We start from the raw sequence: 14,484 nt of genomic DNA on the forward strand, positions 1-14,484 counted from the left end.
TGGGAAACCATGGTCACCAGAAACCATGGTAGACCATGGTCATTGCCAGTTTACCTCAGTAGACTATGGTCATCTTAGTGTAGTCATCTTAGACAACACAAATTAAAGTCTGTAGCTTACTCAGATGTCACAATGGCACAGTGTGTGAATCCTGGTGTTCCTGGTGTTCCTGGTGTTCCTGGAGTGTTACTACTGCTTGACAAGTATTTGGTGAGTCAACGCAGTGAACGCGTTTGTAACAAGCAGGCAGGGCAAGTAATCTGGACCATTACACTTGGTTGCTACAGGTAGATTGGCGATTAAGCACGTGCAATACATTCTGTCTGGCATGAAATCAATACCGCCACTGTTTAACGGATTTAGCTCTGCGAGACACCATCACAAGTGAATTTTTTAAATGTTCGCAGATTTCAGAGACTTGGTGTTAGTTTAGTACCAACAAAACATAAAAACGGTCTATGAGTACTAAATGATGACCAAGTCTGTCTGTTGGCAAACAGACTACAAATAAACATTGCTATATGTTGCAATTCAGATACCGGGCATATTGCAATTTGTAATGTAATCAGAGCTAATGTGTGAGTGTGTCACACTAACAGTACTTGTAGACCCTGTACAATTAAAAACCAGTAAGGCATATTCCAGTTTGCAAGCATGCCTGTGGCCAATGCAAGTGCATATGAGAAAAAGTTATATAGATCCATACAGATGAAACATTTCCAAAGTAATTAACAATGGAATGTTGTAAATTCAGTGTCACCTACCGTTTATATTCGTATATTTTGTATCTACTAAAGCCTGAACTAAAAATATTATTGTTTAAGTAGCAGCAATCTGAAAATATGGTTGAATAGTTTGGGACTCTATTTCTGCATCATACCACAATATGTAAGCAGTTTGTCACTTTGAGAAAATGCGTGCCTGTCGAAAAGAAAATCTGTGTAGCTGTTCATGTTATACATTCATATGTCAGATGTCAGCCTCTTTCTGGCTAGCAGGACTAGTCATTGTCTTACAGCAAAGTTTACTCATGCAAATTCAAACATTTTGCTTAGATTCCAGTTTTCACAGTTTCAAGTTTTGTATTGCTAGTGAAGAAGAAATATAATTTCTGCATAAATTTAATGTGGCAAAGGTTTTAAGTTTTGTAATGCAAGTGTAGAGGAAGGGATCATCATTAATTTTCTGTATAAATTGAAAGTGTCAAATTTGGCAAATGTATGGTGAAGAATGATCCATGACCCCTCCCAGCCCACTCCTGCTCTCTCTGTGAGTCCTTCCTGTCACCTGCCTCTCTCTCACAACACTCTTGCCCATTTCTACTTAGACATTTTTCACCAACACCACTGATTTTCATCCTTGTCATACCCAGGGGTGTCTGTGTATAGCCTCAGGTATGTCGTAGTTGTACAATCACTCATTGTCCCAGCATGATGTTATATCACCTATATACACAAGTCAACATGGCCCCGTATCTACCATACATTGTAAGTAGATCTATAACGCCCCTCCAGACAGGCTCCATTGCTGCAGGAGGTATGGAAGTGAACAGGGAGTGTGAAGAAGCAAGTGCAGCCATGATATTCGGTTTGGTATTTAGATTTGTGAAATGGGAGCCCTGCCAGGTTGTGGGCACATGGACAAGTTTTTGTTGCAAGATGTGTGCTGACTCTCCTCCTGTGAATATTCAGGCTCTTCTCCAGTATCCAGAAATTCACACTGCTATAGACTTGGTTCAGATTTGTTTCAAGTCAAGAGATTAACACAAGGCTATCAATAGACTCTGATTTACTGTTTGATATGTGTTAAAGAATTTGAGAGGATTTCAGGCAGGGCTTTGTGGGTGTATGAAATTTAAATTTCTTTTTGAGATTTTGAATTCAGTGAAGGTCACCTGATTCTGGGGAGATTTCTATATTCTTTCATCCAAATCTTGGTTTAAAGTGTTTTTGTGATTTTAAATTTTGATTTTGTAACATTTTCCTAATTCATCATGTTTGTTCGTGAAAGCTACAAGACTTTTATTCCAGGAACAAATGTAATCCAGAATGGTCCAGTAGACTTCAGACATTCCCTGGTCATGCTGACATTTTAGACCATCCTATTGCTTTCGTATAGACATGACTTGCTCGTTTTACAAACATATACCTGTATATGTAACTTACACATATACCTGTAACATATACATATACCTGTAACATATACATAACTTGTCTGATATGTATTCCAGTAAGACTTCAAAACATTTGACTTTTTTTCACATCCTATAGCTGGAGAATTATGTATTCTCTGATTTTTTGTTTTCTAGGTCTAAATTGTTCCACTGTATGGAACCAGAGTTGAGTGTTGGGTATTTGTAACAGTAGTGTCTTGCACGAGGTTACACAGGATACACAATGTTCATTGAGGTCAGACAGGATAGACAATGTTCAGTAGGTCACTAAGGAGAGACAATGTTCCATGCAGTCATTCATGAGGGACTATGTTCCCTGATGTCCCTGACAGGAGAAATGTTCCATTAAGTCACACTTAATTTAAGCGACAATATTCTGTGAGGTTACACAGAAAACAAAATGTTCAATTAGGTCACACAAGAAAGACAATTATGTAGGTCACACAGTGTTCAGTGAGGTCACACGAGAGACAATATTCTGTGTGAGTGAGGTTAGTTTTATGCTGCACTCAGCAATATTCCAGCTATATGGCGGCATTCTGTGAATAATCAAGTCTGGAATAGACAATCCAGTCATCAACAACATGAGCATCGATCAGCACAAATAGGATCAAATGACATTGGTCAACCAAGTCAGTGAGTCTGACCACCCGATCCCGTTAACTGCCTCTTACGATAAGCATAGTCGCCTTTTATGGCAAGCATGGGTTGCTGAAGGCCTTTCTACCCTATCATCACAGGTCGACAATATTCTGAGGTCACACAAGGTAGACTATATTCCATGAGGTCACACAAAAAAGACAATTTTCTGTGAGGTCACATAAGAAGCCTATGTTCAGTAAGTCCGCATAAGAGAACCCTATAACAGAGCCATGCTTGACCTTTTAAGTCGTCTTCTCAGAGCCTCTCCCTCCATGACACTTTCCCCAAACATTTCATTCAGACACACCACGGATTCGGAATGCAAAGTGTGTACAACATTTTTAACTCTGCAGATGCAAACTTGATGTTCAAATATTGGCCTATTTCTGGTGGCTTTGTGGTCACAGACTTGGCCATTTCCGTAAACTTTGTATGATCTGGGGTAAAAATTATAGTAGACAGATATTTAGTTTATTCTTCGGTTTCTTAGATTCGTTTGGTTCATTGTGTTAATTGGGCACTCATGTAAAAAAATGGTTGAGTGTATTACGTTTCCATTAAGGTTTAAGGGCTGACTGGCTTTCAGCAGTATTACAGCAGCAGCATATCTAGGGACACTAGAAATCAGCTTCACATGTTGTACCCATTAGGTGATTTGAACCCAGGTGTTTGGCGTGATGAGCTAGTGCTTTAACCATTAGGCTACCCCACTGCCCCGTAAGGGCTAAGGAATGGTGACTCAGTGTATTTTCAGATTGTTAGCTGTACATCTAGGATGTCCCAGAAGTAATGCTCTACCTATCAAAAGTCTAGACTCACTTATAGCACTCATTTCATGCTATGTATATATCTATATGTATGTGTGGTTATGTCGAAGAGGTGTTTCTCCACTAACTTGGAGGAACCAGCTGCAAGCCTTGTGTAGATGAATTGCACAATGATCATGCAACAAATTGCCTGAAAGGGTGCGGAAATATCGTGCATGTGAACAGCAGCGTTTTGATGGAAAGTTTTGTAAAGAATTTGACAATTTTCATTGAGTTTCATCATTTCTTGAACTCATGATGAAATTTGTTTTCAGCGTTACGAATTTGTTTTACAGTGGATGAATTCATGTGTAAACAGTACCTTTAGACAGTTCGGAATGTTTTGCAAAATCTGGTTTAGAACAGCTGACTGAAATAAGCGGCTGCATTTACGTTAGTGAGTTGAAACTTTAGATGGGTAGTATAGATAGGGGTCATCATGCATAAAGGTGAGTTGTCCAGGTGTTTGCTTGTACTGCTTATAGGCTGAGTCTGATTCTTTGGTGAATTGTAAGAATACAAGATGTCTAAATCAGACAACTGAATCTTTGTTCCTGGCCAAGTTTGGGGATTATTCTAAGCTTAGGATAGGCCTTGATACAGATGATGATGTTACAGATGAACTAGATAATGAAAATATAACTCAGGTGGTTAATAATGGTTATGGTATCTAAACTTGTGATTGTTATCTCTCTCTCTCACTCACTCATTCACTCACTCACTCACTTTCAGATAATGAAAATATAACTCAGGTGGTTAATATTGGTTATGGTATCTAAACTTGTGACTGTTATCTCTCTCTCTCACTCACTCATTCACTCACTCACTTTCAGATAATGAAAATATAACTCAGGTGGTTAATAATGGTTATGGTATCTAAACTTGTGACTGTTATCTCTCTCTCTCACTCACTCATTCACTCACTCACTTTCAGATAATGAAAATATAACTCAGGTGGTTAATATTGGTTATGGTATCTAAACTTGTGACTGTTATCTCTCTCTCTCACTCACTCATTCACTCACTCACTCACTCACTTTCAGATAATGAAAATATAACTCAGGTGGTTAATATTGGTTATGGTATCTAAACTTGTGACTGTTATCTCTCTCACTCACTCATTCACTCACTCACTTTCAGATAATGAAAATATAACTCAGGTGGTTAATAATGGTTATGGTATCTAAACTTGTGACTGTTATCTCTCTCTCTCACTCACTCATTCACTCACTCACTTTCAGATAATGAAAATATAACTCAGGTGGTTAATATTGGTTATGGTATCTAAACTTGTGACTGTTATCTCTCTCTCTCACTCACTCATTCACTCACTCACTTTCAGATAATGAAAATATAACTCAGGTGGTTAATATTGGTTATGGTATCTAAACTTGTGACTGTTATCTCTCTCTCTCTCTCACTCATTCACTCACTCACTTTCAGATAATGAAAATATAACTCAGGTGGTTAATATTGGTTATGGTATCTAAACTTGTGACTGTTATCTCTCTCTCTCACTCACTCATTCACTCACTCACTTTCAGATAATGAAAATATAACTCAGGTGGTTAATATTGGTTATGTATCTAAACTTGTGACTGTTATCTCTCTCTCTCTCTCTCTCACTCACTCATTCACTCACTCACTTTCAGATAATGAAAATATAACTCAGGTGGTTAATATTGGTTATGGTATCTAAACTTGTGACTGTTATCTCTCTCTCTCACTCACTCATTCACTCACTCACTCACTCACTTTCAGATAATGAAAATATAACTCAGGTGGTTAATATTGGTTATGGTATCTAAACTTGTGACTGTTATCTCTCTCACTCACTCATTCACTCACTCACTTTCAGATAATGAAAATATAACTCAGGTGGTTAATAATGGTTATGGTATCTAAACTTGTGACTGTTATCTCTCTCTCTCACTCACTCATTCACTCACTCACTTTCAGATAATGAAAATATAACTCAGGTGGTTAATATTGGTTATGGTATCTAAACTTGTGACTGTTATCTCTCTCTCTCACTCACTCATTCACTCACTCACTTTCAGATAATGAAAATATAACTCAGGTGGTTAATATTGGTTATGGTATCTAAACTTGTGACTGTTATCTCTCTCTCTCTCTCACTCATTCACTCACTCACTTTCAGATAATGAAAATATAACTCAGGTGGTTAATATTGGTTATGGTATCTAAACTTGTGACTGTTATCTCTCTCTCTCACTCACTCATTCACTCACTCACTTTCAGATAATGAAAATATAACTCAGGTGGTTAATATTGGTTATGGTATCTAAACTTGTGACTGTTATCTCTCTCTCTCACTCACTCATTCACTCACTCACTCACTCACTTTCAGATAATGAAAATATAACTCAGGTGGTTAATATTGGTTATGGTATCTAAACTTGTGACTGTTATCTCTCTCACTCACTCATTCACTCACTCACTTTCAGATAATGAAAATATAACTCAGGTGGTTAATAATGGTTATGGTATCTAAACTTGTGACTGTTATCTCTCTCTCTCACTCACTCATTCACTCACTCACTTTCAGATAATGAAAATATAACTCAGGTGGTTAATATTGGTTATGGTATCTAAACTTGTGACTGTTATCTCTCTCTCTCACTCACTCATTCACTCACTCACTTTCAGATAATGAAAATATAACTCAGGTGGTTAATATTGGTTATGGTATCTAAACTTGTGACTGTTATCTCTCTCTCTCTCTCACTCATTCACTCACTCACTTTCAGATAATGAAAATATAACTCAGGTGGTTAATATTGGTTATGGTATCTAAACTTGTGACTGTTATCTCTCTCTCTCACTCACTCATTCACTCACTCACTTTCAGATAATGAAAATATAACTCAGGTGGTTAATATTGGTTATGTATCTAAACTTGTGACTGTTATCTCTCTCTCTCTCTCTCTCACTCACTCATTCACTCACTCACTTTCAGATAATGAAAATATAACTCAGGTGGTTAATATTGGTTATGTATCTAAACTTGTGACTGTTATCTCTCTCTCTCTCTCTCACTCACTCACTTTCAGATAATGAAAATATAACTCAGGTGGTTAATATTGGTTATGTATCTAAACTTGTGACTGTTATCTCTTTCTCTCACTCACTCATTCACTCACTCACTTTCAGATAATGAAAATATAACTCAGGTGGTTAATATTGGTTATGTATCTAAACTTGTGACTGTTATCTCTCTCTCTCACTCACTCATTCACTCACTCACTTTCAGATAATGAAAATATAACTCAGGTGGTTAATAATGGTTATGGTATCTAAACTTGTGACTGTTATCTCTCTCTCTCACTCACTCATTCACTCACTCACTCACTCACTTTCAGATAATGAAAATATAACTCAGGTGGTTAATAATGGTTATGGTATCTAAACTTGTGACTGTTATCTCTCTCTCTCACTCACTCATTCACTCACTCACTTTCAGATAATGAAAATATAACTCAGGTGGTTAATAATGGTTATGGTATCTAAACTTGTGACTGTTATCTCTCTCTCTCACTCACTCATTCACTCACTCACTCACTCACTTTCAGATAATGAAAATATAACTCAGGTGGTTAATAATGGTTATGGTATCTAAACTTGTGACTGTTATCTCTTTCTCTCACTCACTCATTCACTCACTCACTTTCAGATAATGAAAATATAACTCAGGTGGTTAATAATGGTTATGGTATCTAAACTTGTGACTGTTATCTCTCTCTCTCACTCACTCATTCACTCACTCACTCACTTTCAGATAATGAAAATATAACTCAGGTGGTTAATATTGGTTATGGTATCTAAACTTGTGACTGTTATCTCTCTCTCTCACTCACTCATTCACTCACTCACTTTCAGATAATGAAAATATAACTCAGGTGGTTAATATTGGTTATGGTATCTAAACTTGTGACTGTTATCTCTCTCTCTCACTCACTCATTCACTCACTCACTTTCAGATAATGAAAATATAACTCAGGTGGTTAATAATGGTTATGGTATCTAAACTTGTGACTGTTATCTCTCTCTCTCACTCACTCATTCACTCACTCACTTTCAGATAATGAAAATATAACTCAGGTGGTTAATAATGGTTATGGTATCTAAACTTGTGACTGTTATCTCTCTCTCTCACTCACTCATTCACTCACTCACTTTCAGATAATGAAAATATAACTCAGGTGGTTAATATTGGTTATGGTATCTAAACTTGTGACTGTTATCTCTCTCTCTCACTCACTCATTCACTCACTCACTTTCAGATAATGAAAATATAACTCAGGTGGTTAATAATGGTTATGGTATCTAAACTTGTGACTGATATCTCTCTCTCTCACTCACTCATTCACTCACTTTCAGATAATGAAAATATAACTCAGGTGGTTAATAATGGTTATGGTATCTAAACTTGTGACTGTTATCTCTCTCTCTCACTCACTCATTCACTCACTCACTTTCAGATAATGAAAATATAACTCAGGTGGTTAATAATGGTTATGGTATCTAAACTTGTGACTGTTATCTCTCTCTCTCACTCAGTCACTCACTCAGTCACTCACGCATTCACGCACTCACTCACTCACGCACTCACGCACCCACCCACCATGGTTTGATTGCAGCAATGTTTTGACTGTCCAGGCACAACAAATGGTCACTGTGCCCATGTGAGAACTAAAAACTGATATAAGCAAACACTTAAACCGCAGGGCTATGCTACTGCCCAGGTTTGAGTATGTCATAAAGGTGTGGTGCGAGATGCTGCTACTCTTTTGTGGACCATGCTGCTGTATGCGGTGTGCAACCTTAGAAACGCGTAGATCTGTCGCGGCTGGTAATTAAAAGCATCACGTCACTGAGTTGTTGACAAGAGAATTCCCATGTTTATACAGCAGGTTTTGTCTCCAAGTCACACCCTGGAGAGGAATTCAGGACCTGCACTGAATTGTTCAGAAACAATTGATTAGTTTTGTGGTGTTACATGGAACATAGGAACATCGTGAAATCATGAATATTAATAACATGAAATGTGTTTATGTAATGATATTGTGATAGTGAGGAGATCAACATCTTTATCTTGTGTTGAATTTTTCCTAGAATGTTCACCATTAATCCTTAAGGTGACTTCACTTATAGTATTAAGTAGTTTGATTTGAATGCAAGGAGTAAAATATTTCAATACCTGGAAGTCAAATAATTATCTATATCAGTTATTATTTCTAAACTTACTTTTTATTTTTATTTTTTATTTTTGGGGGTAGGGGCGGGATGGGTCAAGTACCATTTTTGTGCTATTATTGTAAGTTTTACATAGTAGTGTCTGAACAGTTAGAGTCATTGCCCTTGAATCATCACCCCATGTGGTTTGCCGATGTCCAAGGGAATGTCTCAGGTGAAAGATTTTTCGTGGCAACAAACCTTAAAATGTTTGCCTAGAATTGTGAAAAGGAAAATTGTAAAACGTGTGTAAAACACATCTGCTTTTTTTAACCTGATTTAGCCAAGCTATCACTTGTGATTATGTCTGTAAACATGTTAGGTTTGAAAAAGAAATTTATTTAGAAAAATTCAATGTTCATTTTTTTCTTAACAAGCAGCTGTCACCAAATGTTTGCTTAGATTGTTATGTTGGGAATTATTGGGAATGGGGTGTTGAACTGCAGTCAGAAACATTCAAGTATGATCCGGTCTGGACCAGACAAACCTGTGATTGTTATATGAGCACATCTCATGTTGTTGGAATATTACACACAGACAGCTAGTCTGGGCTACCCCACTGCCCTTATTTCTGTGTTATGATTGGCATATAGATGGAAAGTGGCACAGAACTTGACTCACTCACTTAGGAACCTTTTTGGCTACATATGATTTTAGGCCAGCATCTTCCAATATCCCTGACAAAAAAGTCCATTATAAGGGATGTGTCACGCTTAGAAACAGTATTAGAAACATATATGGGTGAAAAGACCCTACCCTAATATTATATAAAAGGAAAGGAATGTAACGAAAAAACCAACCACTTCTCAATCAAAGTTAGATTTCACCACGTAAACTATTTTTAAGGTGCTGCTGAGGCCTATGAATGGAAGCAAAATGAGCTATAAATGGTCACAATTGGAAGTTATGACAGATTCATAGGATTCAAGTACCTCCAAGCCAAAATCATGAATCAAACCAAACCATGAAAACTCACTTTTCACATTCACTCATAGTAATAGGGTAGGGTCTCCACCTATATGTCTTTCTAACGCTGTTTCTGTATGTGGCATGCCCCTATTGAAGAGTGTAGATTTGGACCTCCCAGCCTCAGCATATCACACGTAACTTGGTAGTGTTGAATATCTCGGCCTTTATTACATGTTATCAGGGTGCAGGAACAGACAGGAAACTATGAGTGTACACAATCCCACCTTTCTACCTCTCATAGATTATTTTTTTCTGCTACTAAATTGATACATTCCTCAGCTAACTACAGGTGATATTCCCTAGCACCTGACAGGATTGTTAGCTGGGCGGATAGAGTATGCTAGAAACAATTGGCCAGGCGGATAAAAGTGTAAGCTGAGAGGGAAGCATTAAGCATGAGGTCTGACAGATGGAGGGATGAGTGTAATGGACTGGTTGGGTAGACTTGCTGTAGATGCCATTGTGGCCTTGGTACTTTCATTATGATCAGCTCGGATTTGGTATTACTGTATGCCCTCGTTTTGAAGCTGTTATGATGACATTCAAACTATAAAATATCAGTATACCTCTAATAGTTGCATCATCATCATCATCATCATCATCATCATCATCAGCAGCAGCAGCAGCAGCAGCAGCAACAACAACAACATCCAGACTATGAAATACCAGTTTATCTATACCCAAGTCTTTTATAGGGAGTCACAGTGTGAGGATTTGTATTAAAGCTTCTAGGCTACATTATGAGGTATAAGGAATCATTTAAGGATTACAAAATACCATATAGTCTAATGAATATTTAAGATGATTTTGCCTGAAAATGTTTGTGAAGGTCATTAGACAGCATTGTTGCTAAGGTGTTTGCTCTGGTAATGGATTTGGTCTCTCTCTCTCCATTTCTCTCTCCCTCCTCTCTTTCTCTTCCTCTCTCTCCTCTTTCTCCTCCTCCCTCTCTCCCCTCTCTCCCTCTTTTGCTCACCCTCTCCCTCTGGTTCTCTTGGTTGTGGCTCATGCTTGGGTCATTGGATATATTGTGAGTTGTCAGTTGAGAGTGCGATAAATATGAAAGGAACAGGAAGGCTTTTGACCTAGTTCTCATTAACTTCCTAAATCCAGTTTGTAACCTGAGATACATATCTATCTCCAACTCCATTACTTCAGTACTGAGGAAGCAGGTGAGGTATAGTGTTTGTATTTACCTGCATGAATCATAATCCACACGCACTGGGAAGTTGTACGTCATCGTAATGAACCAGACTAGCTTCAGGCAATATGTTACATGAAGTTTCGCCAAGACAAGTTTTACGGCAAACACAATGGTAATATTTTTCGTTTTTAGTGTCATGAATTTGGAAATAGTTCTTTTATTGTTTTGTTGTGTGAATGTTTTTCTAGATGTGTTCGTATTGATGTGGATGATTGCATTCCACACCTCTTCTTTCTGCAGCGTGATTACAGAGTGATTGAATAACATTCAGCTGTTTGACATTTAAATATGTTGGCAGATGCACCATCATTGTGTAATCGTTTATGCTCATTTACACGAAGTAGTCACCATCTTGATGCGTGGTATGTGTGTTGGGTTGTCCTGTCTATGACATTGTCATGGTAACCTAATGACATTGGTCGTCTAACATATCAGTTATGATAGATAGTTTGCAGTAATCTCGTCTGAGTTATCAAAATTCTAAAAGCTGTCAGCAATAGCGATGAGAGATCTTCTCAGAATGTCATAAATTATTTCTGTCTCTTCAATGCAACACAAACGTTTTATGCAAAGGAATGTCTATATTTCACGAGTGGGATATTTTTGTGTATGTATACATCCTGCAAAGACTAAGAGGAGATCCCTGCAAATAAATTGACCTTGATCTTATTCTCAGAATCATAAGAAGTAGTGACCTATTTCACTATGTGATAGAATTCTTCAGAATGTTTACGGAGCAATGGGATTCCCTAAATCAGTGCAATGTGTACACCATTTCTGCTGTATGTCACTGTAATACTGCTTGAATATTTGCTAAAAACATACTCTCATGTTCTCACTCACTCACTCACTCACTCCCAGAATGTTTATGATGATTTTGCACAATAAATGGAATGAATGGTGGCAAGGTGGCCATGTAGTCTTGGTATATCAGTAATGGTTCGCAAAAGAGAGTCTTTTTTTCAGCTTTATATTGCATTAGATAGATGGTGTTCTAAATGTTAAAATTCCTTTTATGTTGTCCGTTGTTCAGCTTAGCATGCCTTCACTTACCCATCCACCATCATACCAACTCAGTGATCAGCACACTTTATAAAGTTATCACATCTATGTTTGTACCTTCCAGGCCCGACCCAAGCTTGTGGAGCCAATAGACTATGAGACTTACGTTGTGCAGCACAAGGTGTTACTCCACAATGACCCCCAGCGGGACATGCTCAACTTCCCTCATGATGATGTGGAGGTTCCGGTGAGTACCACTGTCGCTAAGGTGATGTCACAATCACATTACATCACATTTCTCTTGTGCTGGAGCTGGGTAGTTTGAACAATGCAGGGAGATATAGTCAGCGTCTCGTCAGTTCGTCCATCCACATTCAGTTTGTTTCTGGAGCATAGCTCAAAAATCATTCAATATTTGTCAACAAACATTGGTATATATGTCAAACAGCACCTAAAGTGGGGCTCTTTGCTATATGCAGGTGTTTGTCCTTTCTTGGTTTCCATGTAAACGATATGCACTTAGTCTCAAAAGGAAGGGATTGGGTTTAATTCATAAGCCATTCAGTATATTTCTCCAAGACTTGGTGAATATATAAAACAGATCTTGAATTGGTGCCTTTTGCTATTTACAGATTTTTGCCATTTTTACTTTTCTAGGTTTCCATGCAAACATTTTGGACTTCAAATTAGTAAAACAAATCAAGTTCGACTTTGAGTAACTGTCAGATGTCTTTCAAATTTATGGGAGTTAGGGGTGAGGAGGATTCATAATCTTCTGATGACTCTTGTTTTATTTGCGGATGTTTCGGCTTCAACTTAGTCTCATAAAGGAGGGGTGGGCTTTGCTTCTGGAGCAGAACAGGGAAACCCTTCAATGTTTCAGCAAAGCTTAGAAGATATATGAGGCAGTTCCCAAAGTTGTATCCTTGCTATTTGCAGATTTTTGGCATGTATAATTTTCATGATATCCATGGATTTGATCTTAGTCTGAAAAACAAACAAGTTAGTCTTTAAGTAACTGTCAGACCCAGATGGTGGTGGTTTTGTGGGGATGGGGAGATTTGTGTTCTTCTGACAACTCTTCTTTGAAATTCAATCAGCATGAAGTAAGTTATTAGTTTTGTGATTCTGGGTTTGAATCTCAGTTCACCCACATTTATGTTTCTGTATGTGTCAGCATCATACCAATGCTTGGGGGTTTTATCACGAATAGTAAATGTCTTAGACCATCCAACACTGTAGGCTGTCTTCAAAACTACAAGCCTGCTAGAATACAGTTTAAAGTTCAAACCCGAATCACCTTCAGTGCATCTTTGTGTAAAAGGCAATCAACGGGATCAGGCGGACAGACTCACTGACATATCATCACATCCCAGTTTCATTGAGCACTGGATTGCCTGGTCCCAAATTGATTACTTTTAGACCTCTGCCATATAACTGAAGTATTGCTGAGTGCAGCGTAAACCTAAACTCACTCAGTCTATCCTTGTGGATTTGATGTTGGCATTGTCCTTCAGCAGCTCAGTCTGGTGATCCTCCTATGAGATTTTCCTCAGTTTCTGAATCTCCTTTCTAACTTGTATGGAATTAATGGCAACTCAGATGGTCAGAGTTGTCAGTCAGTTTGTTCGTAAGGCCTTGTTCATATAGCTGGAGTAAAGCTGACTGCATCACTAAACTAACAGAACAAACATGCACTTTAAAAACAGAAATATTTTGATTTCTTTACGAACATTGATTACGTTAGTATAAAATTCCTGTGTGATATCAGTCATTTCTGTGTAGTAATCCAGCTTAATTATTCAGCTGGAATAGGTAGTCTCTAAACATGTCAACAGATTTGTCCATGGAAGCTGAGGGTGCAGCAGGGCCATTGAATACTTCAGTTCTGGTACCCACAAAGCAGTGAATGAGTCATTTGTCTGCTGGTGTTACGTTTTATGTCATGCTCATCGCACTGTTTAACATGGTTAATTTGAAAAATGCATCTTTTGGGATTTGAGTCAATCATGGATAATTGAAGATTCCGTCCACTTTGAAAATTTGTGAATATTTGTATTTGAGTGGCGGAACAAGCAGTTTTAACCATTTGTACCAAGTTTTCATGGTTCTCAGTGTAATGTCTCTGAGGGGGAAGGTGACTCAAGAGGTTAGTCAGTTCTGAGTGGACAACTAAAGAGGACAACACTGTTATTCTTTCATTGTGATGGCCTTTGTGAGACAGTACATGAAGACAGAGTGCTATTGGTGTCTCTGTGTCTCACTCAGTGTCCGAAGTAACCACTGGCCAGTCAGCCAGTGGCTAGTAAAAATCCAGTTGGGCCAGTAAACCCTCACAGTCACTGGCCTGACTGGCGAGTGAATTTTCAGGGGGCTCTTTTGTAAATTTATTGCTCTCTCAGACATGTTAAGTTTATACACTTCTAAATCAT

The 14,484-nt window shown here is 38.0% G+C and overlaps 1 protein-coding gene across 11 annotated transcripts in view; it reads left to right on the forward strand.

The window, feature by feature from the left end:
• Positions 1-14,484, forward strand: part of LOC137281747 (dedicator of cytokinesis protein 9-like) — a 177,702-nt gene that overhangs the window by 37,365 nt on the left and 125,853 nt on the right. For all 11 annotated transcript variants that reach the window (XM_067813338.1, XM_067813334.1, XM_067813336.1 and 8 more), the window contains exon 2: positions 12,177-12,299. In XM_067813338.1, coding sequence (XP_067669439.1) covers positions 12,177-12,299 — 123 coding nt within the window. The remainder of the gene's footprint in view (positions 1-12,176; positions 12,300-14,484) is intronic.

Source organism: Haliotis asinina, chromosome 4 (assembly GCF_037392515.1).
Source record: "Haliotis asinina isolate JCU_RB_2024 chromosome 4, JCU_Hal_asi_v2, whole genome shotgun sequence".
Classification (NCBI taxonomy): domain Eukaryota; kingdom Metazoa; phylum Mollusca; class Gastropoda; order Lepetellida; family Haliotidae; genus Haliotis; species Haliotis asinina.